Genomic DNA, 25,443 nt, shown 5'->3' with positions numbered 1-25,443 from the left:
TGGATACAGGTTGTTGGGATGCATATCAAAATGTAGACCAGGGGCGCCTGGGTGGCTCAGTGGGTTAAAGCCTCTGCCTTTGGCTCAGGTCATGATCTCAGGGTCCTGGGATCGAGCCCTGCATCGGGTTCTCTGCTCAGCAGGGAGCCTGCTTCCTCCTCTCTCTCTGCCTGCCTCTCTGCCTACTTGTGATCTCTGTCTGTCAAATAAATAAAATCCTTTTTAAAAAATGTAGATTTCCAGGCCCCTTTCCCAGATTCTGATCTAGCAGTTCTAGAGTAGGGTTTCCAAATCTTGGCCCTATTAATATATTAAGAGATTATTTTCTTGCTGTGGGGACTACCCTGTGCCTTGTAGGTGGTTGAGCAGCATTCCAGATCCACCAAATATCACAGCATCCTTCCCTGGGCCTATTCCAGATGTTGCTAAATGTGCCCTGGGGGCAAAAATCACTCTCCTCCTTTGGGAATCACTTGTTAGGGTGAAGCCTATGGACTGCATTTCTAATAAGAATATCCGAGTGGTTTTGGTCCGTGAACCAAACTTGAAAAACACAATATGCTCAATTATGTCCCCTCCAAAATTCATATGTTAAAAGTCCTAACCCTCAATACCTCAAAATGGGATCCTATTTGGAAAGAGTCACTGCTGATTTAGTTGAGATCATACTCAGTTAGAATGAGCCACTAATCCAATACAATTGGCATCCTTATAAAAAAGGGAAAATTTGGACCCAAGAGATAAGCACACAGGGAAAATGACATGCAAGCCAAAGAACTACCAGAAGCCAGAAGAAAAGGCTGGAACAGAGTCTTCCTTAGCTCCCACAGGCAGAGCATGGCCCTGCAGACACCTTGACCTCATACTTCTGGCCTCCAGAACTGTGAGACAATAAATTTCCGTTGTTTAAGCCATCCAGTTTGTGGTTAGAGGAGCTCTAGCAAACTCGTATATAATGAATAAAACACAAGTCAGAGTTTAGCACTGGGACGACATTTGAAGCAGGATCCGAGAGAAAAATGGAGAGATTACAGATGGGCACCAATTCCCAATTTATCTTTCTCAGTGCCTGACATAAAACAGAAGTTGATAGCTTTTATTTTTATTAAGCACTCTCCACATATATCTTGCCCGAGTTAAATATTAAGAAAAACATCTTATAATTTGTTACTTTATAAGGTTGAAATTGCCAGTGTTCCATTTTCAAGTCTTCCTCTAGATTACACAGTACTTGGATAGGCTTGAGTCTGGAGTTGACTAGAGGACTAATGGAACTAATTAATTATGCCATTATCTACAGAAAAGGTAATGTGTAAATATGAGGTTCCATACAAGGCAAAAATGTACTGACTAATCACACTGTAGCTTTAAGAAAAGTGTTGACTGTTTCAGGTCACAAAGGCACTATTTAGAGTACAGCAAGTGGGACCATGTGTCCAGCAGGCCACACAGTCATGTGCTTCTCTAAAGCAGGCAATTCATACTCTCTCACTGAAAGAATGAACCCCATGATATTTTTAAAAAACCTGAAGAGGCATGTACTCTGATAGTTTCATTTGCAGTAAAAGTGAACACTGCTGTGGGTTATTAATTATCAGGAGGCAAAAACAAGAGCCCAGTGGCAAATGGCAGTCTTTTTATCCTCAAGATAGAAGAGTCATACTAATAGATATCTCAGTTCCTGTTTCCTCCCGCAATTGAACAGGGGTGAGAAAACAAGCCGCCGTGCCTCAAGATTTTAGAAAGAAAAGTTGTAAAGCTTCTATTGCAGATGAAGGGCCCCAACATTTATTTTTCCTGCTCCCATAAGCATAAATACTTCATGATAATGAATGGTAGGCTCCTGGAAATGTCTACAAATTAACTTGAGTGGTCAAATACAAAGTTGGGCACACGCCGCCTAAGCGCCCTCCCTACATCAGGATAAACTAACAGGACGTTAGCCTGGAAGCCTCTGCCAAACTCTCAACAACTTCACCTCTGTAAATCCCCTCACCTTTAATCTAGGAATCTTTCCACCATGTCCTCAGTCACATGAAGTTACCGTCAGAGCCCAGGATACCTCCTGTCCCCAGGGGACAGGTTTGGCTCTTGGGGGCAAAGTGGCAGGGTGGATAACTAAGTTTGGCATGTGGTCTGAAAAGCCCCGGAAGACTAGGATAAGGACTGCCGGTTCTCCAGGTTTTGGTTTTTTGTTGTTGTTGTCGTTGTTGTTTTTTTCTTTTTAAGACAGCCAAGACCAGCAAAGAACCGACTGCCTCCGAAAGGAGAGCCGTGCTCAGACAAAACAAATCCGGGGGACCAAAAGCAGAAGGTTTTTATAGCAACACTAATATAACAGAAGGCCTTCTCTGACCGCGCCAACAGGGTTTTTTTTTTTTTTTTCCCGGTTCCTGAACCCTTTCACCCCTTCCCGCAGCGTGCCTCTCTTCTCACTCACAATCCCCACGCTCCATGCCCCCCTCCCTCCAACAAAGGTGAGGGCCCACGCCAACCGCAGACTCCAAGGTCCAGGGCGGCCAACTCCAGTCTAGGGCAGTTGCCTAGATGTAAATTGGACGTCGAGATCTCTAATCTCCCACGTCTGATCTCCGGCTATTGTGCCTCGAGGGGGAGGCAGAACAGGTGAGGGCGGCTGGAGGAAACCAGTTCCGGCACAGTCCGAGAGGGCGAAGCGAGGGTGCGAGGGTGCGAGGCTAGGGAAGGAGATCACAACGCGATCAATAAAAGGAGGCGAGCCCCAAACACCGTCTCTCTCTCCCTGAGATCACCTTGCCTGACCTAGTTGAGCCGAGCAGGAAGGAACCCAAGCCGGCGAAGGAGAAGCTAGGCGAGCGGTGGGCGGGGCCGCGAGCGGGAGCTTTCTCGTGCTCGCTTGTGATTCGCTGACGGCTTCGGGCCGGAAGCTGCCGGGAGACATTGGCGGCGGCGGCGACGGCGGCGGCGCACGTGGTGACGTGCGAGGGGGTGCGGCGCGAGCGGGGCGGCGGCGGCGGCAGTGTCTCCCGGACGCGCGTGGAGGTCGGTCGCTCACAGCCGAGCTGCACAGTCTCTCCGCCTGCTGCTTCGGCGCGGCAGTGCCAGCGAGCGAGCGAGTCCCCGCGAACCCTCGGTGGCGCGGCCCCTCCTCGCAGCCTCTGCGGCTGACCGCTGGTCTTCCCGCTCGACCGCTCCCCCCTTCCGCGGCCTCGAGGCGCTTTCCGTTGGGCCGATTCCCGCCCGCTTCCTCCTGCTCCCCATCGAAGCTCCAGACATGAGTTTTTCCATCTCTTCAGAGATGAACCAGGTAATACGCGCAGGTTCCAGACGGTGGAGGAGGAAGAGGGCGCGACCGGAGTCCGAGCAGAGGGATGGCGCGGGCGGCTGGGGAGACGGTGCGAGGCGCGGAGCAGCGTCCTGGTCCCGGGGGAGGACGCTCCAAGCCGCTGCTGCCGCTTTCTGGGGGCGAGGAGCTGGCGCCGCGCGGGCCCCGCGCTCCCGGCGCTGCCATGGTTGCCGGGTCGCGTTGGCGGCCGAGGCGGCTGCGGGCCGCCTCAGCTCGGGCAGAGGAAGTAGGGCGGGAGTTTTTGCCCATGGGATTCTCGAGGGCCTGGGTCAGGGCAACACGCGGCAGGGATGACTGCCGGAAGGAGAACGCGGGAATCTCCTTTCCCGCTGTCAGGAACCGACTCCCGGTGTCTGGGTCTCACGAGGTCTGGACTCTCTTCCCTGGGACCTCCCAGGACTCGGCGCGTGTGGGCAGGGAGCCGGCTCCGGGCCGCCTCGGTGCCTCGGGCCTGGAGTGGGGTGGCACCGCGTCCCGGATCGCCGTGGGCCGCGGGGTCCTTTGTTCCCGCTCCACGTTGCCCGCTTTTCTTGCCAAGCGCGGGGAGAAGGGGGCGGGAGGAGGGAGGGAGCGGCTGCCCTGACGTGTCGGCGCTGAATGACTGCGTGGCCGGCCAATCCCAGCCGGGGGTGTGCGGGCGCCGGGCGCCTTGCCTTCCAGCCTTGGGAGTGGGCGCCCTCCCGGCCGCGCTGGGAGGAAGGCCTGGGGCTACCCGACTCTTGAGTCACTCTGAGGCGATCGCCACTTGCCTTGTTTAAAAAAAAAAAAAAAAATCGGCGGAGAGGTCTGCTCTTTTTCCATTCTTGCACGCGGCTTGCAAAACGGCGTTTGCTTGTAAATTCTTGGTGGTAGGAAAGTATCAGGCAATATCAGATTGAGAGTTGAATGTAAGAAGACTTGGACGACAAATATTTTAGAAATAGATTCACTGTTTCTCAATACATAGTAGATTTGAAACAGCGGACGTTTCAAAACCTGTAGCAAGTAGACATAGGCCTAAAAAGCGTGGTTTTGTTTCCTAATGTCTATTGCCAGTGATGGAGGATTAGAATACTCTCTTATCAAACTGTTGTTTGAGGACTTTGCGTGGTGATCTTCGGTCTAGTGATAAGTAACAACTTTGGAAGCGTGGTACTTAACTACTCTTTAACAGTTGAACAAGTACAGCGTGGGCCAGACTACCAGAATCCGTATTTTCCTTTAATAACTCTGGCATTGGCAGTTGATTTTAGGATAACAAAATACGGATGAATAGTTAGTTGTAGGCATAATCGTGCTGAAATCTTCCTCTTAAGGATGCTAAGGAGAGCAGGTGTATATCTGGAGATGAGACAAGCACTGTTTAGAATTGATTAACAATAGTATCCTTTAAAGCTAGCTGGCAGGCTTCTCAGATGTCTGTAGTTTGGTAGTTGGTGTTAAATTTGGACTAGAACACACACTGACCTAAAAGAGACCTGGAATGGTTTTCCTCTGAAATTTTCTAATATGTGAAAGCTATATAGTTAGTTAATAGATATTAATTATACCTTTTATCTTAATTTGTACTGTTTGTCTACCCCACCCCCACCCCCGCAAAAAACCCCCCAGAGGATCCCAGGTTTGGTTTTAGTTTAAGTTGGTATCTTTTGGGCTACTTTGGAGTGGGCTTTTTTCCTTGGTTGAGGTATATTTGTGATGGCAATTGAATGTAGTTTTGCAAATCTGGTTTTTAATGTAGAATGTTCTTTTATTAGGGAAATGTCTTAATTACTGATACCAAGATAAAGTACTCCTAAAGATAATTTCATTGACTTTTCTTTTTTTTTTTTTTAAAGATTTTATGTATTTATGTGACAGAGAGAGACACAGCAGTATGATTTTATAGTCAATCTCCATGGAGGAATTCTAAAAGGTTGGAGATCCTCCCGCCTTAGGCTACAGAGTGTAAATGGAGAAATTATGAACAAGGGAGTGATCTCTGGGTTCTTGTTAGAAGCACAGAAAATACATGCTTATGTTCACTTGTAAACTTGAGCTACCACCTTGTAAGTGATTTCTAAACCTATCAGTATTTTCCTATCAGATCAGTATTTTAACACATTTGGTATCAAGCTGGATACTGAGCAAGTAAACTCCGCATTACAATGTCCCACAGCAAATTCCTCTTCTAACTAACCTTGAGCTTGCAGCAAACTACAAATAACTGTTAAACACTTTTCGGAATTCTAATTTTGATACTGATTTTGATACTGATGCCACACATATCCAAGCTAAAATGATAGGATAAGCAGGAATATATAATATCTTAATGTCCCCACTTCTATATTTTATATGTTCCTCTAGACCATCCCCCCCAATTCTGCTAGAGTGTTCTTACTATAAACCTTTGCTGCTCTCCAGCATTGTTTAAACCTTAGCATTGATCTTTCTTACTTCCTCTCCCCCTATTTACCATCTGCATCCTGCAGACCATAATCCATTGAAACAGAAATAGCTGCAGTTTCTGGAATATTTATGTCATACCCTTTTCCTCTTTTGTTTGAACTATTTTCACTGCTTGGTATCTGTCTTTCTGGTTGGTCTGTGAAGTGTTCAGTGCTGGGGAGTGGAGTTAACTCCATTGGTATTATAAGCATCCCATTCCCGATTGTCCCAGCCATATGTTTGGTGCCATAAATGGGGATATAAGAATTGCGGAACAATGAGGATGGAGGAATTGAGTGAGTTTGACTTTTGAGATCGTAGTTTGAAAGGTGAGGTGGAATGTATAACTTCTAGTTTTACAAAGATTGAATTTGTAATTATAAAAATCTGCCCTTTAAAAATAGAGTTCATTGCTATTTTGTGAGTTGGCTGCCCTCAAAAGATTGCCTTGAAACTTAAATAATAAAATTGTTACGTGCCTTGAGGTTTTAAGGATGCTTTGAAAATTTAATGATAACATTTTATCTTTTAAAACTGATGACATTTTATTCTTGGGCTTACTGAAGGCCCAAGAATAATATGGAGGCCAGGCCATAGTGTGCCCACCTTTTTTACAACTCTTGGGTAAGACCTGTTGAATTGTATTCAGTTAAGCTAATCTTTTTGGGGCCTGTGGTAACATAACATGTGAACTTCTGGGTGTTACTGAAGCAGTTTAATTACTCATTTATGAGTCTTCTGTCTCCATTTTCTTGCACTGGCCATAATAAGGAATGAAGGTGTATTTACCAGAATATGTTGTATTTGACCCCAGTTTTAATTTTTAAAGTGGATTGATTGATTGTATATTTTAAGTAGCAAAGAAATTTTTTTTTTAGATTTTAATTCCAGTGTAGTGAACAGTGTTATTGGTTTCAGGTGTACAATATTGTGATTTAACAGTTCCATATATTACTGAGTGCACATTAAGACAAGTATACTCTTAATCCCCTTACTAGTTCACTCATTGATCTACCCACCTCCCCTCTGTAACCGTGTCTTTGTCCTCTGTAGTTAGGAGTCTTTTTTTCAGTTTGTCTCTTTTTTTCTTTTCATTTGGTTCTTGAATTTCACATATGAGTGAAATCGTGTGGTATTTGTCTTTCTCTGGTATATTCTGCTTAGCATTATACTCTCTAGATCCATCCATGTTGTTGCAGATGTAAGATTTCATTCTTTTTTATGGCTGAGTAATATCCCGTTTTATGTATGTATATATATGCCACATTTTCTTTATCCGTTCATCTGTGGATGAATACTTGGCCTGCTTCCATAGTTTGACTCTTGTAAATAAGGCTGCAATAAACGTAGGGTGGATATATCACTTTAGGTTAGTGTTTTTGTATTCTTTAAATAACAAAGAAAATTTTAAATTTTATACTTTTATGTAACTCTAGGGTGTTGGGCTTTTGGTTTGGCTTTTCAAAGAAAAAAAAATCTGCATATTTTTATTCCACCAATTGTTGAGTTTGAGTCTCACAAACCAAAATAAGATGTACTAAAATTTTTAGCATCTTTTGAAACTCAATTTGCCAAATGCTTACTTGAGTGAAAGTGACTATGAACTTTCAAAGACATGGTTTTACAGGCAAGAGCTGATACGATCTCCTCCAACTTGGCAGGGGTGGGCGTGCTAGTAGGGACCTACAGCATATGAGGACAATAATTGAGTAAAAATGTCAAGTGGACTTGAGCTAGCTCTTAAAATCGAGTAGGGTTGTACTAATCATTAAAGACATTAAAGAGATGAGGTTCATATTAAGACCCTGATATACTGGAAAGTCTTCCAAGTTCTAAATGTAGAAGAACTCATTTTATTGCAAACCAATAATATTGTACAAAGTTGTATACCTAGAGTTGCTCCCAAAATTTTCCAGTTTTTTCTTCTAATGGACTGAGTGACTTTAACCATCTCCCTCCCACCCCCCCAAATTTAAGGTAGAACTTAGATGTCATTTTTATTCTTGGTTAGATCAAGACTAGTTTACAGAAAAACACTGAATAATGAATAAATCTGGTCAATATTTAATATGTTTATAAATCTCTATAACATAAGTTTATGGTTTTTCAAAAAGCACATTTTAATGATACCAACATAATCTGCATGGAGGGATTCCCTCCCCCCCCCTCTTTACCCTTCTTATAAGAGCAGCTTATGACTGGGTGCCTGGGTGGCTCAGTGGGATAAAGCGTCTGCCTTCAGCTCAGGTCATGATCTCAGGGTCCTGGGCATCGAGCTCTCTTCCCAGCAGGGAGCTTGCTCCCTCCACCCCCGCCTGCCTCTCTGCCTACTCTCTGTCAAATAAATAAAATCTTAAAAAAAAAAAAAAGAGCAGCTTATGAAACTGAAATGAGGAGTTACCAACTATGTCTGTGAATTGGCCACCCCCAAGTATGTATCATATATACAAAGATTTTCTTAATTTGAGCTAGATAAATCTTGACTGAAATGTCTGAATGTTTCCTTAGGATGGTGTGTCTCTCTGTGTACACAGAATTGTGTGGTACTTGGAAATAATTTGTTAGAACTAATTTCTTAAAAGCTGAACTAATCTAGATGCAGCTATAGAGTAGAGGAAATCAGTATTACATACTAATGTAATACAGTTTTGTTGCAGGGGAAAGCATTGACCACAACCCCAGCCTAAGTCAGAATTACCCAGGATGTCCTTGAAGTAGATCTTACATTATAGAGAAACCACTTAGGGCATGTGGCATCCAGCTCCATTACAGAGTATGCATGTATTGAACTTAACAATTTGTTCAGTTGGAGCTGGACCAGCCTTCAGTGGGTGGGTTCTGGTTTAAGTGATTATTCATTAGCCTGAACATAATTGTTAGAATTCTGGGTTTGATAGATGTAGAAGGAAAATCCAGGTAATTTTAAGATGTCCGTTTTTAAAAAGTATGCACATCTTTCAAAGTATTTAGTTCTCATTTCCTAAATTATACTGACAGTGGTGTCATAACAGTTCAGGTGCTTAAATAATTGCCATCTGAATTTGACACTTGCAGTTGATGCCACGTGAAAATGAGGGGGGGAAATGGAGGTAGGAGGACTGAATATGATTACTTTTAAGATGTGGATTGAACTATAATTAATTCCATTGGTAGTTTATTACTATATATAAGTACAAGTACCATATAAAAAACAGGCATAGGTATTTTCCCTTTTGTTTATTTAGTTCAGCTCAACAAGTACTCATATTTAAGTTTCTAGGCTAGTTGTTTTGGTAGTGGGGAGATGGATGGATACAAAGTGAGCAAGACAGAGGCTCTGCCTTCCAGAGCCTTGAACCAAGGAAGATAAGAAGGTCCACAGAAGCCCAGCTCAGAACAGACCAGCTGGAAGATTACACATGCCTTTCAGACAGTGTTCAGAATGATGAAGATAGGGAGAAACTTCTCTCAACTAGGGGGATTTGGCAGGAGCTCTTTGGAGGTAAGACTTCATCTGGCAGAGGTTGCATTAACGGTATTCCAAGAAGAGAGAACAACTTGAACAAAGGTGCAGGGGCTGGGTAAGCAGACCACATTTTGGGGAACAGTGTATCCGATTTGACTGTTAACATTGTATATGTGTCTGGGAATGATGCCCAAAGGTTGCTTGCTGGCTGGTGAAAATGGACAGATCTTATGTTTGTATGTTAGTTGTAATCTAAAATCTAAGAGTAAAGAATCTCAGAGTTAACAAGTATTTATATTTGTTCTCCAGTCTTGGGCTTGTATATCTCATTTAAATGATATATATTAGCTCCTATCTTCCAGGGAAGGTGTTTTTTGTTTGTTTAATTTGAATGCAACCTGAATAGTTGCAGGTTAAAAGAAAAATGTTTATGTATAACTGCATTTGTGTTAGTTATTTTCTGTATTTGTGTCCATTTACATCAAGATTTCTTCTAGAGGGCCGCATGGGTGGCTCAGTCATTGTGTCTGCCTTTGGCTCAGGTCATGATAGGGGTCCTGGGATCGAGTCCTGAATCAGGGTCCCTGCTGGGTAGGAAGCCTGCTTCTCCCTCTCCCCGTGTTTGTGTTCCTTCTCTCACTGTGTCTCTCTGACGAACATATAAATAAAAATCTTAAAAATAAAAAAAGATTCCTCGAAGATAAGGACTTTGTTTGATTTAATCCACTTAGATCAATGACAGTCTTTGATCATCCTGAGTAACTGATATTTGTCATTATTACAGATTATGATGCATGATTATCACAGAAGAAATTCATGTCTATAGCTTTTAAGGACTTGATTACATCATTTCAAGCCTGATAGTTTTGGAATCACCATTTAGAGCTTAAGACACCTCTGCCTTCACTTCAACCACCTGTCTTCATACCTTGAGGAAGTTGCTGAGTTTTAACACTCCTTTGTCCTTGGATTATCTAAGACTTCCCAGAAATCCATTTCTCACCAGTTCAGTAGGTAAGTGAATATTCAGTGCCCAGGGCAACATTAAGACACATTGTTTTTCCGAAGACTATGCCCAGTATACTAACAGCCTTTCATAATTTTCTTAAAGGGAACGTCAGTGATCATGTGTAGGAAAAAAAACACTTTTCTGGTTTTTTTCTTTCTGTAAACTTTTGAATTTAAATAAATCAGCTCAAACTGAAATCTATTACTGCCTTTTAATAGTGGATTTTGTATAGCCATTGGTCAATTCTTCACAAGTAAAGGTGAAATGGACATTTTTTTAAAAGAGAATTAAAACTTTTTTAAGTTTCTAGCATGTATTCTTAGGAGATAAGTGATCCCTAATATCTGAATCTTGCAAAGGGAACAGAATTTACATTTGTCTTATATATCTTTCATTTGGGAGTCAAGCAATGACAGCAGCCCAAAAGATGGAAACCTGTAAGTGATGACTGCTCTACATCCTTCCAGGCTTCTTAGGTTACTCAATGTATGGGTTTGGGCCAAGCTTGGGTGATGTTTCTTTCCCCCTCAGAATGAATGTGTATGGAAACCTAGACCAAAAGCATTGAGATAACTCACCGCTGTATGAATCCTCAAAAAGACTTAGGACCAGAGTACAGGGGTAGAGAAACTTGGACATCCAGTGCGTGTTTCCACAGTGTTTTTGTGTAATAACATTTTTGTGTTGATATGATGGAATTTTGAAAATAAAGGTACCATGTTACTCTTTAAGGTATAATCATAAAATTCCTCATTTACAAGTGTAATAACTCAGCTTTCTTTCTGCTCTTTAGCCAAATTTATAAGGAAAAATGATTCCCAACGGATATTTAATGTTTGAAGACGAAAATTTTATTGAGTCTTCTGTTGCCAAATTAAATGCCCTGAGGAAAAGTGGCCAGTTCTGTGATGTTCGACTTCAGGTATAAAAATTGATATTTTATTACTAAAAGCAGTAAATTAAGCAGATTTGCTTAATTTATTTTTCATGGTAGGCATTTCATGAAATAACTTTAAAAAGCAATGATTTACTTATAAATATTAGATAAAGAATCCCATGTGGTAATTAGCTAGAGAAATACATAGTCCACAGTACTTCTGATTTTAATTCCTCATAATTTCAGGTCTGTGGCCATGAGATGTTAGCACACAGAGCAGTCCTGGCTTGCTGCAGTCCCTATTTATTTGAAATCTTTAATAGTGATAGTGATCCTCATGGAATTTCTCATGTTAAATTTGATGATCTCAATCCGGAAGCTGTTGAAGTCTTACTGAATTACGCCTACACTGCTCAGTAAGTACTTTATAAACTGTGTAATTAGGGGATGTCATCAGGAAATTCTAAGTCTCTCTAAATTTATTTCAATTAAGTATCTGTGTTTTAAGGCCTTAGTATCATAAATGATAAAGAACTTTTTTTTAATAGGTTGAAAGCTGATAAAGAATTGGTAAAAGATGTCTATTCTGCAGCAAAAAAGCTAAAGATGGACCGAGTAAAGCAGGTAGAGTACAAGAAGTTAATATATAAGGGGAACTATTACTAGCAAGTCTGCTTTTACATGGTTAGAGGACATAATTTGTCCTAAGCCATTTCTTAGTTTCAAGAACTTGAAAAATGGCCCCCCTTTTCCCATAGAGAACTGAAGGTTATTTTAACCATTTATTAACCATTCAGTTATAGTTATGTAGCAAGGTCATACTTCTCTCAGATAATTTGAGCTAAACTCTTGCTCTTCCAGTAGTCTTCTGGGCTGGGTAGCTGTATCAGTCACTGATAGGAGGGTGTAAAATACCTGCTTTTCCTCAAGAGTTAATCATATAGCTTATATTCTCAGTTCATTTGTTGTTCTACACGCTGGAGCTCCTCTTTAAAAGGACTCCTTCTAGAATTTAATGCCATTGAGAGCTGCTTAATAATTCATAGGGTAAAGGGCATTTAAGTCTTGTGGTGCCTGGGTGGCTCAGTTGGTAAAGCATCTGTCTTCAGTTCAGGTCATGGTCCCTGCTTCCTCTATTCTGCATTCAGCAGCATCTCTCATGTCGAGCCCAGTTTAGATACTGCCTTCATAATGAAGTCTTTTCTAATTATTCTAGTTGGAAATATTTATTTGAACATTTCATATGCATTATCACAGCATTTCAGTTTGTGAACAACTCAGTGTCTAAACAACTTAGACATTTGTATACTATTCTTTGACGTTTATTGTTTGTATGCATATGTTCTTCCCAATGTTAAAGTTGTTTGATTAGGGCAGTGATTCTTTTTTTTTTTTTTTAAGATTTTATTTATTTATTTGACGGGCAGAGATTACAAGTAGGCTGAGAGGTAGGCAGAGAGAGAGGAGGAAGCACGCTCCCCACTGAGCAGAGAGCCCGGTGCGGGGCTCGATCCCAGGACCCTGGGATCATGACCTGAGCCAAAGGCAGAGGCTTTAACCCACTGAGCCACCCAGGTGCCCCAGGGCAGTGATTCTTAATTCATCTTTCTATCTTCACATAATGCTTACACACTAAGTATTAAATATTCATCAAGTAAAATATATGTAAGTATTGGTACTTGTGCGTTTCTTTTCCAAGGTTTGTGGTGATTATTTGCTATCTAGAATGGATGTTACCAGCTGCATCTCTTACCGAAATTTTGCAAGTTGTATGGGAGACTCCCGTTTGTTGAATAAGGTTGATGCTTATATTCAGGAGCATTTGTTACAAATTTCAGAAGAGGAGGAGTTTCTTAAACTTCCACGGCTAAAGGTGAGTAAAAATCTATAAAAAGATATATACTTCTTAGTTCCAGGCAGGGAATCTTTGTCCATGTTTCAAGCATGTAAGTAATGGTTAGAAAAAAAAAAAAAATACATTCAAATGATACTTTTGGCAGTGTAACAGTTTTCTGCCTACCCATTTGTATATTTTTTTGGCTACTGATTTTCTTCTTTTTTTTTTTTTTTTTTTAAGATTTTATTTATTTGTCAGAAAGAGATACAAGTAAGCAGAGAGGCAGGCAGAGAGCCCAGTGTGGGGCTCGATCCCAGGATCATGACCTGAGTCGAAGGCAGAGCCTTTCACCCACTGAGCCACCCAGGCACCCTGGCTACTGATTTCCTTATAAATTAGAGTAAATATGTGGAATGTGATTGGGCATCTGTGAGCATTTTATTATGAAATTGAGCCGTAAGCTGAGAATTACAGGTTCAACACTGATCTATGTGTCACTGTTTTTCCTAATTCTAGTTGGAGGTAATGCTTGAAGATAATGTCTGCTTGCCCAGCAATGGCAAATTGTACACAAAGGTAATCAACTGGGTGCAGCGTAGCATCTGGGAGAATGGAGACAGTCTGGAAGAGCTGATGGAAGAGGTTAGTTTTAAAGTAAATGGGTTTCAGCAATTCTTAAAAATTATTTTGCTATAACATGAAGGATTCCCTTTCACTTTTATTTTATAACCATCACCCTAAAGAATTTAAATTTTGCTATAGGTACCCCTAAGCTGAGAAACAGGGGGGGTGTCCAGGTGAGCTGAATGAACCGTTCAGTTTGGTCTTCTGCTTTTCTTTTTTTATTTCTTTGCTTATTATGTGCTGTTAACTTCCTTTAAAGTAGCATGTAATTTGCTTTAGAAATGGGAGGTGATACTGAAATTTTCTGTAGATTCTTAATTTTTCTTCACAGGTTTTTGCTTTAAATTTGAAAGTAGGTAAAAGCTTCTAATGGTTGTTCCTCCCCATTGATTTATCTCCCCATAGGTTTATTAACAAAACTAGGATACCCAAGACTGAAGAAACAAGAAGAAACCTCCAGTGTATTGACACGTAAAGAAGCAGCAGTCCTGCCCCAGTTCTCCTAAGAAAAATCCGCTGTGGGCAGAGAGCGATGATGATTTAATGGTGTTTACTCCTTTACAGGATTCTCTCTTTAAAGCTTTGTGTTTTTCAATGGTGTTGTGCATACATATAGTCACTCACTTACCTTGGGCTACTTTTTAAAAATAACACAAGAAAGATTTGATGGAGAAATGGTGGGAATTGAACGTATGCCGACGGAGCAGTAGAGTGGCCCTGCATCTGTCATTCCACTTAAGCCTTTCAGACTCACTAAAGGCTTACCAGATCTGTTAGGCCTTGAAACATATTGTTATCATTATGTTCTAAGAAGGCTAACAGGTGATCCCAAAGTTTTATATCCTTTCCCACTTGAAAATCAGGTGCATTAACCATGTGTTTGCATCTGCTACGTGAGTTATCTCTGTCTCTACAGCTTGTTTGCATTTTGCATTTGCTTTTTATCTGTTTTTCTTGAAATTGCCTGCAGGACAGAAATATGTTAATGCAAATCAGACCACTTCAAAGGTGTAAACCATATTCCATATTTTATTGTAAATATGTATATTCTTTAAGAGTCTATATATATTGTACTAGTGCTTTTTTTCTTAATGCTATATAATAGAAGCTATGAGAAAATGAAGATTTCTTTCAAGCCAGTCAAGACAAGGACTCTTCGGCCAGTATTAGAAGATTCTGTATTTGATTTTTGTTTTTTAAATTTTTACAACCATGACCTGTATTTTCTTTACTTCGGGATCCTGCCAGAGCAAGATGTCAAGTTCAGGAAGCACACTGGAGGTTACCTTGAGGCGTTTGTGTGAGCTGCATACTAGTGGAGTAGCCATGGAGACGGTAGCCACATGGGTGTTCTGTTGCTGTTTTGCAGGTTCAAACCTTGTACTACTCAGCTGATCACAAGCTGCTTGATGGGAACCTACTAGATGGACAGGCTGAGGTGTTTGGCAGTGATGATGACCACATTCAGTTTGTGCAGGTACACATTGCACATCTGAGGTAACCTCAGGTTAAAATGTGATTAGAGCATTTTGTAGCATACTGAAATTTTCCTTTAATAAAGGAAAGTGGAAGAATTTCATTGGTATAACTAAACAGAAACATTTTGGGGACAAAACAAGCCTATCTTTCTTAACAGTTACTACTGTTTTGGCACATAAAAAGAAATAAATTCAACACATTTAGATTTTTTTCTCAATGAAATAGGATTTACAAGTAGTAAGAAAGGCCAATAAGATGAAACAAAGTAGAAATTGATTTTTTGGGTTAGGTTACAAAAAAATAGTTTGCAACAGGAATAAGTGTTGTTAGACCCTGGGGTTTTTTTTTGTTTTGTTTTGTTCTGTTCCATTTTTTGGTTTTTGGTTTTTTTTTTTTAAATCTTAGGTATCAACTTTTTTAGTCTGGAGACAAATAATTTAAAGTACACAAATCATAAATGTCAAATAGTGTACCCACTAATTTAAACACTACTTGGGTCAAGAAGAGATTTCTGCTTCCTGGAAACCTCTTATCCCTTCCCAGTCACCTCCCTTCACACCCCTCCAAACAAAACCATTATTCTACCTTCTGAAACAACAGACTACTTTGCCTGTGTTTAGAGTGGACATAAATGGTCATGTAGTATGCATTCTTTTTTTTGGCCTTCAGCTCAGTGTTGTATTTGTAAGGCATTAACTGTAGAATAGGCTGAGTTAACCCAGTTTAAAGGAATGGTTTTCTTTAATAGAAAGTGAAATAAAACAGGAGTATTCTGTGGCAGTAGTCACCAAATATCTTTATTTTCACAAAAGTGTCAGGGTGTGAGTTAGTTGAGAACTTTATTCGTAGTTCTGCGTTTTGAACATTTAGAATATTTTCCCTCGTGACTCTAAAGATGTATTTTTAAAGTTATACTTTCAACAATTAAAGTTTGCGTGCCCAATAAGTGGCAGGCCGTGATGTTAACGTGTATGAGGGATAGTTTCGGGTTGTAGGACCTTACAGCAGTAGAGTGAAACGGTACACTCTTACAGGAGTTGTCTTCGAAAGACATAGGGGAGGGCATGGAAGAACAGGAGAGAAACTAGGGGAATTTTACAGAGGAGGCAACATTTGAGCAGCCCTATGATTGAGAAGAGTTTGCATAGCATATAGAGAGGTATGTCGGTTACATAGGGGGATTGATTAAATTACTGTACTTCTATACAGCAAAAATCTATACATTAGTCATATTGTTAACTATCAGATGGGCGGTCTCTAGGTCATGGGACTCTAGCTGATCTGTGGTTTATTTCCTTTTGTTTTTCTTACTCCAGTAAAGGATGGCATTAAACCGTTCAGTTTTTATGACCCAAGCACAGAGGGTAAAGCTTGTAAGACCAATTTACAGCCTATTACAAGAAGTCATTTTTTTTAAAAATGACAAGGGCTTGATTCAAGGGCATGGAGGAGGAAGAGTAGACTCTAGACATTTATAGTTTCAAAAGTTGAATGAGTCCTTAGTGATCATTTAGAATAAGAAAATTAAGCAAAAGGAAGAGAAAGAATTTGAGAAAATGGAATTCTGACATATGTGACTCATTAGAAGGTGGTTCCCTGGATATAAAGATCATAAAGTTAAACAGGATGTGGTGACACATTAGGCTTGAGGAATAGGAAAAGAGTTTGACAAGAAGCCATTAGAAAGGAAGGAAGAAATTAGAATCAAAATACATTAAAAGCTCCACCTAACATAGGTGGAGATAATTTTTAAGGAGGACAATAAATTATTAATTGAGTCAAATCATTCTTTGGGAGGTCATGTAAAAGAAGGTTATAGATACCATCTCTTCAGCATTAATTGTGAGAGGCCACTTTGTAATCTTTAGTGGATATAAGTTCCAAAGTATATTAAGGTCAGGAATCCGTTAGCTTGAGAAGTAATAATGGTTGAAAAAGAAACCGCCACCAGAGATAACCCTCTGGTGAGCCAGAGGCAAAGAAAGCAGAGCCAGTGCGTGGCTGGATGAGAGCTGATAGAAGAAAGTTTGAAGATAAAGGAGAGGGAAGGATGGGTTTGGAAATGTTGCAGAAGGAATATAAAGGAGTTATCCAGCATTTCTGTATAACTTGCTTAAAAAAAAAAAATAGTCTTGGCTGTTACCCTGCTTTTCTTTTACATTGATTTTTTTTCTCAATTATAGTCCATACATTAGAACAGTTTTCTTACTGTGATAAAAGCTCTTAATATAAGCATTATCAGTTTGTGATACTTTGGATCCCTTCTTCCCACAGGTTGGGATGGGGTTTTATGTACCTTGTAATTCTAGTAGCAGAAGACACAAGTCTGGCATAGTATAAAAAGAGTGGCTTTATACTCAGAATTTCTCATTTTTCTTTTAGTTGTATTGCATTAGGCAATGCATATCTTCTCTGAGTATTGTTACCAATAAAATGGATTGGCAGTACTGGCCGTAACTGGATTAAAAGAGATGATGTGAATAAAGTTCCTAATAATACCTAGGTATATAGTAAATGTCTAAGTAGAACTTAATGTTAACCGTTAACCTAGTACATGCTCTACCTGTTCTCAAAATAGCCTACATATGCTGTAACCACAATTGTTGAATGGCCCAGACCAAACTTCACGGCTTCAAGTAGCTACCAAAATCTTTTCCTCTAAGAGTTGTTACTTGGCTTTATTGCTTCCACAAGAAACAAATTTCTACTGTAAATCTTACCTACCCATGTGGCTCCGGCCCTGGGGACCAAAGTAAGTAGATAAGCAGACTTGATCGGGTACTGAGGGTGGTACCTGTTTATTTGGTAGTTCCGCCTAGGGGGTCTTTGACTCCTCTAATTCCGTATGATCATATCCTTTAAAAGTCAAGGGCTAATGTTATTGGAAGAAAACCATCAAAGGGAACTCATACATAAGAACACAATGTGATTCTCTTAAAGTTATTTGGGAAAATTTGTAGCTTTGCCCATTAGTGTTCCTGTGTATTCTACTGTTGTGAATGTTTGGTTCTTTTAGTAGTATTGTTCCATTTCTGGTTTCTGTTTTTTATTTCTGTGTTTTGATGTAGTTTGATTTGTCTAGAAAAGCACTCTAATATCTGTAAAGTGGTCCTGAGAAGTACTTCTCAGAGGGCCTGGATTGGATAAATTTCTGCTCACTTCTTTGCTGGCATTGTATGAAGGATATCATAGTACATATGATATAATTACATTTGATAATTTCTTGGAGACAGTGGGTTAAATGTATTATTTCAGATCATTCATACCCTTTTAAATTAAAAACCTCTTTTGAAAGATGATTCTACACTTAGTATAAAGAGTATGTGAGCTTATGTAGATTATGAAGGGGGTTCCTTCCCATCTCCCCCACCCCCCACTGAAGTATTCTGATATTTGATCTACAGTGTTTTTTAAATTTCTTAAATGGAGCTTTTCCTGGCCAGGCTATTTGTATAGTTATAGTTGTTTCATTACAAGTGGAGATGGATGTATGCCAGTAATTTGTGTCAGTTGGAAAGTGTTGGTTTGTCTTAAATTTAGGTATGCTATAAACGTCATACATAGGTGAAAGACACGTTTTTTTCAGTGTTGTGGAATAGCTCAGGAACAAAGAAAGGTACACCAGGTATGGTCTTTGGCTAGGTTTCTGTAGCTACCTTTTGATTTTGCAGAAAAAGCCACCACGTGAGAATGGCCATAAGCCGATAAGTAGCAGTTCCACTGGATGTCTCTCTTCTCCAAATGCTACAGTACAAAGCCCTAAGCATGAATGGAAAATCGTTGCTTCAGAAAAGACTTCAAGTAAGTGTATTATGCTTGTCAGATTGCCTTTGAAGTACTTATTTTTAAAGAAGGAGTGTTGAGCGGAACCATTTAATAACTTTGAAAGTCACTGTGGAGAAAAAAACTCAAAAGCAACTAAATTTGGAAAACAATAGCAGATCATTCTATGATGGAATCTGGAGTCCAATTCAGGATCACGCAGGAAACCAAAAGTAACAATAACTGCATCTTAAACATAGAACTCTTGTGCTTACAGATAACACTTACTTGTGCCTGGCTGTGCTGGATGGTATATTCTGTGTAATTTTCCTTCATGGGCGAAACAGCCCACAGAGCTCACCAACGAGTACTCCAAAACTAATTAAAAGTTTAAGCTTTGAGATGCAACCAGATGAGCTAATAGAAAAGCCCATGTCTCCCATGCAGTATGCACGGTCTGGCCTGGGGACAGCAGAGATGAACGGCAAGCTGATAGCAGCAGGTAAGAACAGAAGGATGAGTGTTTTCTTACTGAAAACTTTCAACTGGCTAAGCCTCTTAAATCGACATTTGTGCTTGCTTGTGACATGGGAACTTTGGAAGATAGGGTTTAATATATGCCGCCTTCCTTGGCATTCTGCTTTCCCATATTTTAAAAAGACCAAGAAATAAAAAGTAAATACCTTCGTGTTGTCTAACCTTTAAGTAAATGTCTGTTTCTAATTCTTAAACTAGAACGTAGCTGAATTATTGTTCTTATTTTCAGAGCAAGACTAAGCAATTTACTTCTACTGATAAATGTTGTTAAAACATCAACTAATGGGGCCTCACTAAGTTTATGGATAAAATTCCTTTTCTTGTTGTGCAGATTACTTAAATCCTTCTAGGCCAGGAACTCTGGTCCAGTTTAATATTTTACACATACATCTTGATGATTCTTTTACTAGGTGGCTATAACAGAGAGGAGTGTCTTCGAACAGTCGAATGCTATGATCCACATACAGATCACTGGTCCTTTCTTGCTCCCATGAGAACACCAAGGGCTCGATTTCAAATGGCTGTACTCATGGTGAGTGCACTGTGTTGCAAGAAGTAATCCGTATTTAGCTGTTCTCATACTTCAGAATGGCAGAAATTCTAATCTCTCACTTTTGATGCAGGGCCAACTCTATGTGGTAGGTGGATCGAATGGCCACTCAGATGACCTGAGCTGTGGAGAGATGTATGATCCAAGCATAGATGACTGGACTCCTGTTCCAGAATTGAGAACTAACCGTTGTAATGCAGGTAAAATTACTTTTCTTCTGGGATATTCAGTATTTAAATATGATAATTAGATTACCAATATATAACCTTATTTTATATTCACATAGGAGTATGTGCTCTGAATGGGAAATTATACATCGTTGGTGGCTCTGATCCATATGGTCAAAAAGGACTGAAAAACTGTGATGTATTTGATCCTGTAACAAAGTCATGGACAAGCTGTGCTCCTCTTAACATTCGTGAGTTGATTTTTGTGTGTGTCCTGTGTTTTGGTTTTGTGTGTGTGTGTGTGTGTGTTTATGTTTTAACTTCTGAATCAACAGTATATGTAGTGTATGACTTAAAGAGTTTTGGGAGATAAAGTAATAATTTTGGCTCAACTTGATTTTATAGGTAGACACCAGGCTGCAGTCTGTGAGCTTGGTGGGTTTTTGTATATAATTGGAGGTGCAGAGTCTTGGAATTGCCTGAACACAGTAGAACGTTACAATCCTGAAAATAACACCTGGACTTTAATTGCACCCATGAATGTGGCTAGGCGAGGAGCTGGCGTAGCTGTTCTTGATGGTGAGTGTTGGGATTTGGAAAAGTGAGGAATAGGGAGTGGCAACAGTTTCTTGTAAAATTCTGGACGAATGTCAGTGATGACTATATACTTGTATAATCAGAACTCAGAACAGCCATCTTTGCCAGTGAGATAGGGATTGTTGGTTTGTTTTTTGGAAGTCTTTTCTAAAAGAGACTCAAGTCTTAAAATAATAATATAAATATATCAACACACTATCATCTTTTGATGAGTTCACTGAATGAAGTTCTAAGTTCTTTCCTTCCATAAACCATATGCAAAGTATATCATTTTGGGGTTTGCTCCTTTAGAAGAATTCAGAGAACTTGATCTGCAAAGCAAAAATAAGTACCGATCTAGATTAGTCTTTTCTAATTGTCTACTCCCTGCCTAACTGGAAGCAATACATTTTAACAAGTCTTTTGAAAGCATTAAACTTGGTTTTATATAAAACAGCTTTCTTTTCACATCCATTTTATTGAGTTACATGTTTAATTATGTAATTAAGAGTTTAGTTAGCCTTGTCTTGGGAATAAAGCAGAATCTTAGTTAAGCTTGTGGCTCAACTGCTGAAAGCAAAAATGTGTAGACATGCCAGCAGTAGCCTACTAGACCGTAGCCTGCAGGGCACCCCACCCCCAGCCTTGTCAGTTCTTATATAAATATATAGATGCAGATAGCTTAAGTGACAGATGAGAAAATAACGATTTAAGTTATAAAGTATTTAATGCTAACATTTTATCTGTTTGAAAATAACTTACTAACGGTTTTGCATATATATTTGAAAATAAGTGATAACTTCTGGCCTGTTTCCAAGAAGTTTTTGTGCCAAAGTAATTTTATATAGTTGGAAAGCTCAAGAAAATGTTGTCATCTGAAACCTGCTTTTCTGTAACTTTTGAATCTCAGTTCTTAGGCACTAGACTATTACAAAATTTCCAGTGCACAAAACTACTCTGGCTTGCCACTAATTAGCTGCATTTTTAGGTGAATTGTCCACCTACTTTGTGCCTCATTTCATCTGTGAAATGGCAATAATAGTAGCTACCACAAAGAATTATAGGAATTAACTTCAGTTAGATGCTACCCTCTCCTTTTAAGTTACCTGAGTTCCTGGTATGAATGGGTTTTCATCAATTTTGTTGCATTTGTATCCACAGCTACTAGAGAGCGTTTGCCACATTAGCGAGGCAGTTAATGAGTACTTTCTACAGAATGAGCAGGCATTTCTACTAAGAACCACTGATTTTAGCAAAAAATAATTAAGTAGGGTTTTTTTTTTCTTATTCTCTTTAGATTTACCTTGTTTCCTTTCTCTTTTAGGAAAATTATTTGTAGGTGGTGGCTTTGATGGTTCTCATGCCATCAGTTGTGTGGAGATGTACGACCCAACGAGAAATGAATGGAAGATGATGCGAAACATGACTTCACCAAGGAGCAACGCCGGGATTGCAACTGTAGGGAACACCATTTATGCAGTGGGCGGATTTGATGGCAATGAATTTCTGAATACGGTGGAAGTGTATAACCTCGAGTCAAATGAGTGGAGCCCCTACACGAAGATTTTCCAGTTTTAACACATTTAAGACCCTTTCAAACTAACAGGCTTAGTGATGTAATTGTGTTTAGTAGAGGTACACTTGTGAATAAGGAGGGTGGGTGGGTAACAGATGTTGCTAACAGCAACACAAAGCTTTTGCATATTGCATATTATTAAACATGCTGTACATTTTGTGTTTATTGGGAAAGGAATGCAAAGATGAAGGTCTGTTTTGTGTATTTTTAGGACTACTTTGGTTATTTTACTTTTTGGAAATTAATATTGTAAAAGAATAAACCAAGACTTGATCAGGCATGTCATTTCAAGAAGTCCCCTCCTCCACATTTGTTTTTGCCAATTTGCACATTAAATGACTCTTCCCTCAAACATGTATAACGGGGCAAGGGGGTAGGGTTTAAGATCTAGACAGTTGGGTTTTTTTAAGGGCCCTTTTTCAATAACTGGAACACTCTATACAAAAGAGACTTATTTAACTAGATGACAATGACTATTTTTGTTTTTATTAAAAGAAAGCTGACATGCCTACCAAGATTTAATCTTTTATGATTGCCTTTTTATAACTTAACTTTTTATATTCTCAGCACAGTGCTTTACCTATTGAAGATAGGGCAGATTCAAATAACTGAAGCAGAGTGGCAGTCTTAAAGGATGCAGAGTAAAGTGTTTCTTTTATTCGCCCAGAATGCAAACTTCTAAGCTTTTGCCTCAGCTACTTTTTGGGGGGGGGGCGGGGGGAGACTGCAGTACCAATAGTTTATTTGAATGGAGTTGCTGAACAGTAACGTAGCTGTGATTTTTATTTGAAACACTGATTTCAAATATTCTGACTTCTTGAGGGTATATTTTATATAGCAAGACACTTAATATATAACAGTAAAGAATGGTGAAGTACTTTATTTTCTAAATAATTCCTGTCTTTATTTATCATTAACAATCCTAAATAGCACCCTCGATTGTGAAAAAAATTAAAACTGTATTGGGTTTATGAATGCAGCCTTTATCAGAACTATGTTTTTGCTCAGTTTTTCTCTTCATATGGATAAATACTGGTTGGGGTGACTTTATGGAATGTGTAGTGCTACACATATAACTTATGGTGCCAAAATTAGCACATCCTAATGCTTGCTGCCAATGCAAACATATTAAAGGTACTTTGCAGGAAATCCTTGCACCATGGAATTAATACCCAAATGTTGTTTGTGTACTCATTCGTAACTTAAAAGTTTGGGGGACAGTTTTTAACCCCAGTAATGATGAGCTTAAGGTATTTGGGAAAACAGTCACCTGCCATGTCTGAAATAGAACTGATGGTAAGATTTTTTTTCTCAGAGAAGACCGACACGTAAGAATCTAACGAGCCAACTAGGACAAGATGACAATCAGTGGCTAACTTGGGTTAGAAAGAAAATTATTCCACTGGTACTTAGACACCTTCTTTCATTTATTCCATAAAGCACCATCAAGAAAGCTCACCCTGGTGGCTATGTAGTCAATGACTTTATTTATTGCTGGTTTGGTTCTGGATTAAAAGCAGGTTGGCAGATTTGAATTTGCCTTGTAGGATGACTATTTTTTTAAATGGATCTGTATATGTTCTGTTTAGGCCAAGGAAATAAAATCTTAGTTGGGGGATTCAGCAGTGAAATATTTGAAATTACTTCTTAATTCCTAAGTAGCATTAAGCAAATAATAGGTGTGAATACTCTGGGTCAGAGTTTTTCTATATTATTGATGCCAAACAGGTAGTTTGGTGGTTAAAAGTATGCTTTTTAAGTATGTTAGAAGCTCCCATAAAGGGGAGGGAAAGTGCTCATTGACCATTTGTTTATATTTATTTCCATCTAAAAGGTACATGTTTTTCTTGAGGGAAGGAGAAAATTTAAAAAATGTTTTTACCATCAGTATGGGTTTTGGGGGTAGTTTAGAAAGAACACTGGTAATAACTACCCTATACCTTAAACGTACTAGATGACTAAAACAGTAGCAAAACCATAAAATACCTGCTTGAATTAATAATTTGTTATACTCACACATGAATTTTATTGTAGGGTTTTGATTTTTGGCCTCTAGTACATCTTACATGCTTTCCCTTTCAACATGTTTTAGAATTCCTTATCTTTTAGAGTGCTGTGAATTGTGTAAGACTATTGATTCACAGACCTGTACCCCTGAAATAAATAATACATTATATGTTAAATTTTTTTTTAAATAATTCCTTCTATTCTAGAGGAAAAAATTGGATCTGGAAGTGTGATACAGTCCTACAATCCTTGCTTAATACTCTAGGATATGTACCCTGTAATTTCTCCAGATCTTAAAATTCTTAAAACTGAAGTAAGTAACAGAGAAAGAGTCCCTGGGAGGGTATTTCTGCAACTTCAGCGTTGCCTTTGGAAGAATATGAGATCACAGAAAATTTTGTCTTTGAAGAGTCTTTCATTAAATGACTATAGGTGTATTAACTGGGTGATTTTTAAAAAACTAAAAGAAAAAGGGAAATGCAAGGAAACATCAATGTATGTAGTAAAATGGTGGTTACCAGAGGATTGGGGGGGGGGGGGGTTGGAGAAGAGTGATGGTGTTTAAGGGTACAGACTTGTAATGAGTAATAAATAAACCTGAGATCTAATGTACAGTATGATGAGTATAGATAATGTGATGCTATAATTATGTAATGTGGTAAGTATCACTCCATGGCAGTCATGTTGCAATATAAAAATGCATCAAAGTAAGCTATACACCCTACACTTAACAGTGTTACATGTCACATTTATTCATTTTTTTAAAATCAAGAAATAGGAAGGAAGCATCAGTTGGTTAACAAGGAATTCTCTGAAGTACCAGTTTCTTTCATAGTGAAACCAGAATGTTCTCAGTTGTAAAATGATGCACTGAGCAACAAGTCCTAGCACAATGGCCAACAGAATATTGAAGCTTCACTAATAGCTCCATGTGTTCCTGCGGGTTGAATAAGAGCGAGAAGCAAAAGCTCAGTTACTAAGTGTGTATAGGGTTGATACCTGGGGGGAATTTAAGAATCTAAAAAGGGTATATGTCTGAATAGATGGCTACACATTTGCTCAAAGTGAACAAAGGGAGTAATTTTAGCTTGGGAAAAAGGGACACACAGTACCAAACTTGGATGAAAGAAAGAAATGAGGGATGACACAAGATGAACTGAATGAAATGTACAGCAAGTGAATAAGCTGCCAGATTAAAAGTTGAAAGGCACCTACCAAATGTAACTAGTTCAGTAATTAGCAGGGCCAACTATCCATTAAAGCTAC

The 25,443-nt window shown here is 39.4% G+C and overlaps 1 protein-coding gene across 3 annotated transcripts; it reads left to right on the top strand.

The window, feature by feature from the left end:
• Positions 1-1,091: 1,091 nt before the first annotated feature.
• On the top strand, positions 1,092-23,335 carry IVNS1ABP (influenza virus NS1A binding protein). Of its 3 annotated transcripts, XM_082702976.1 has the most exons (15): positions 1,595-3,286; positions 9,961-10,190; positions 10,979-11,107; positions 11,309-11,478; positions 11,611-11,686; positions 12,762-12,935; positions 13,416-13,541; positions 14,893-15,000; positions 18,674-18,803; positions 19,042-19,266; positions 19,712-19,833; positions 19,925-20,051; positions 20,138-20,269; positions 20,424-20,597; positions 21,919-23,335. In XM_082702976.1, the coding sequence occupies exons 3-15, from the start codon at positions 10,997-10,999 to the stop codon at positions 22,170-22,172; spliced, it is 1,929 nt and encodes a 642-aa protein (XP_082559102.1). In that variant the 5' UTR covers positions 1,595-3,286; positions 9,961-10,190; positions 10,979-10,996; the 3' UTR covers positions 22,173-23,335. The 3 variants fall into 3 exon arrangements, with proteins under 3 accessions (XP_082559104.1, XP_082559102.1, XP_082559103.1); XM_082702977.1 differs by lacking the exons at positions 1,595-3,286; positions 9,961-10,190; positions 10,979-11,107; ... (2 more) ...; positions 12,762-12,935; positions 13,416-13,541 and adding an exon at positions 13,933-14,069; XM_082702978.1 differs by lacking the exons at positions 14,893-15,000; positions 18,674-18,803; positions 19,042-19,266; ... (3 more) ...; positions 20,424-20,597; positions 21,919-23,335 and adding an exon at positions 13,929-14,068 and having other exon boundaries at positions 1,092-3,286.
• Positions 23,336-25,443: the final 2,108 nt, after the last annotated feature.

The sequence above is a fragment of the Mustela nivalis genome (genome assembly GCF_964662115.1).
Source record: "Mustela nivalis genome assembly, chromosome: 16".
In the NCBI taxonomy this organism is placed as follows: domain Eukaryota; kingdom Metazoa; phylum Chordata; class Mammalia; order Carnivora; family Mustelidae; genus Mustela; species Mustela nivalis.
The sequence above is the reverse complement of the archived record's forward strand: the minus strand, read 5'-3'. Positions and strand labels throughout refer to the sequence as shown.

Bases quoted from the DNA above. Each gene is read 5' to 3' on its own strand.
- IVNS1ABP (XM_082702976.1), top strand. From the start codon at position 10,997: ATGATTCCCAACGGATATTTAATGTTTGAAGACGAAAATTTTATTGAG. The intron at 15,001-18,673 runs GTACACATTGCA...TTGATTTTGCAG, and splicing joins ACCACATTCAGTTTGTGCAG to AAAAAGCCACCACGTGAGAA. The intron at 20,052-20,137 runs GTAAAATTACTT...ATATTCACATAG, and splicing joins AACTAACCGTTGTAATGCAG to GAGTATGTGCTCTGAATGGG.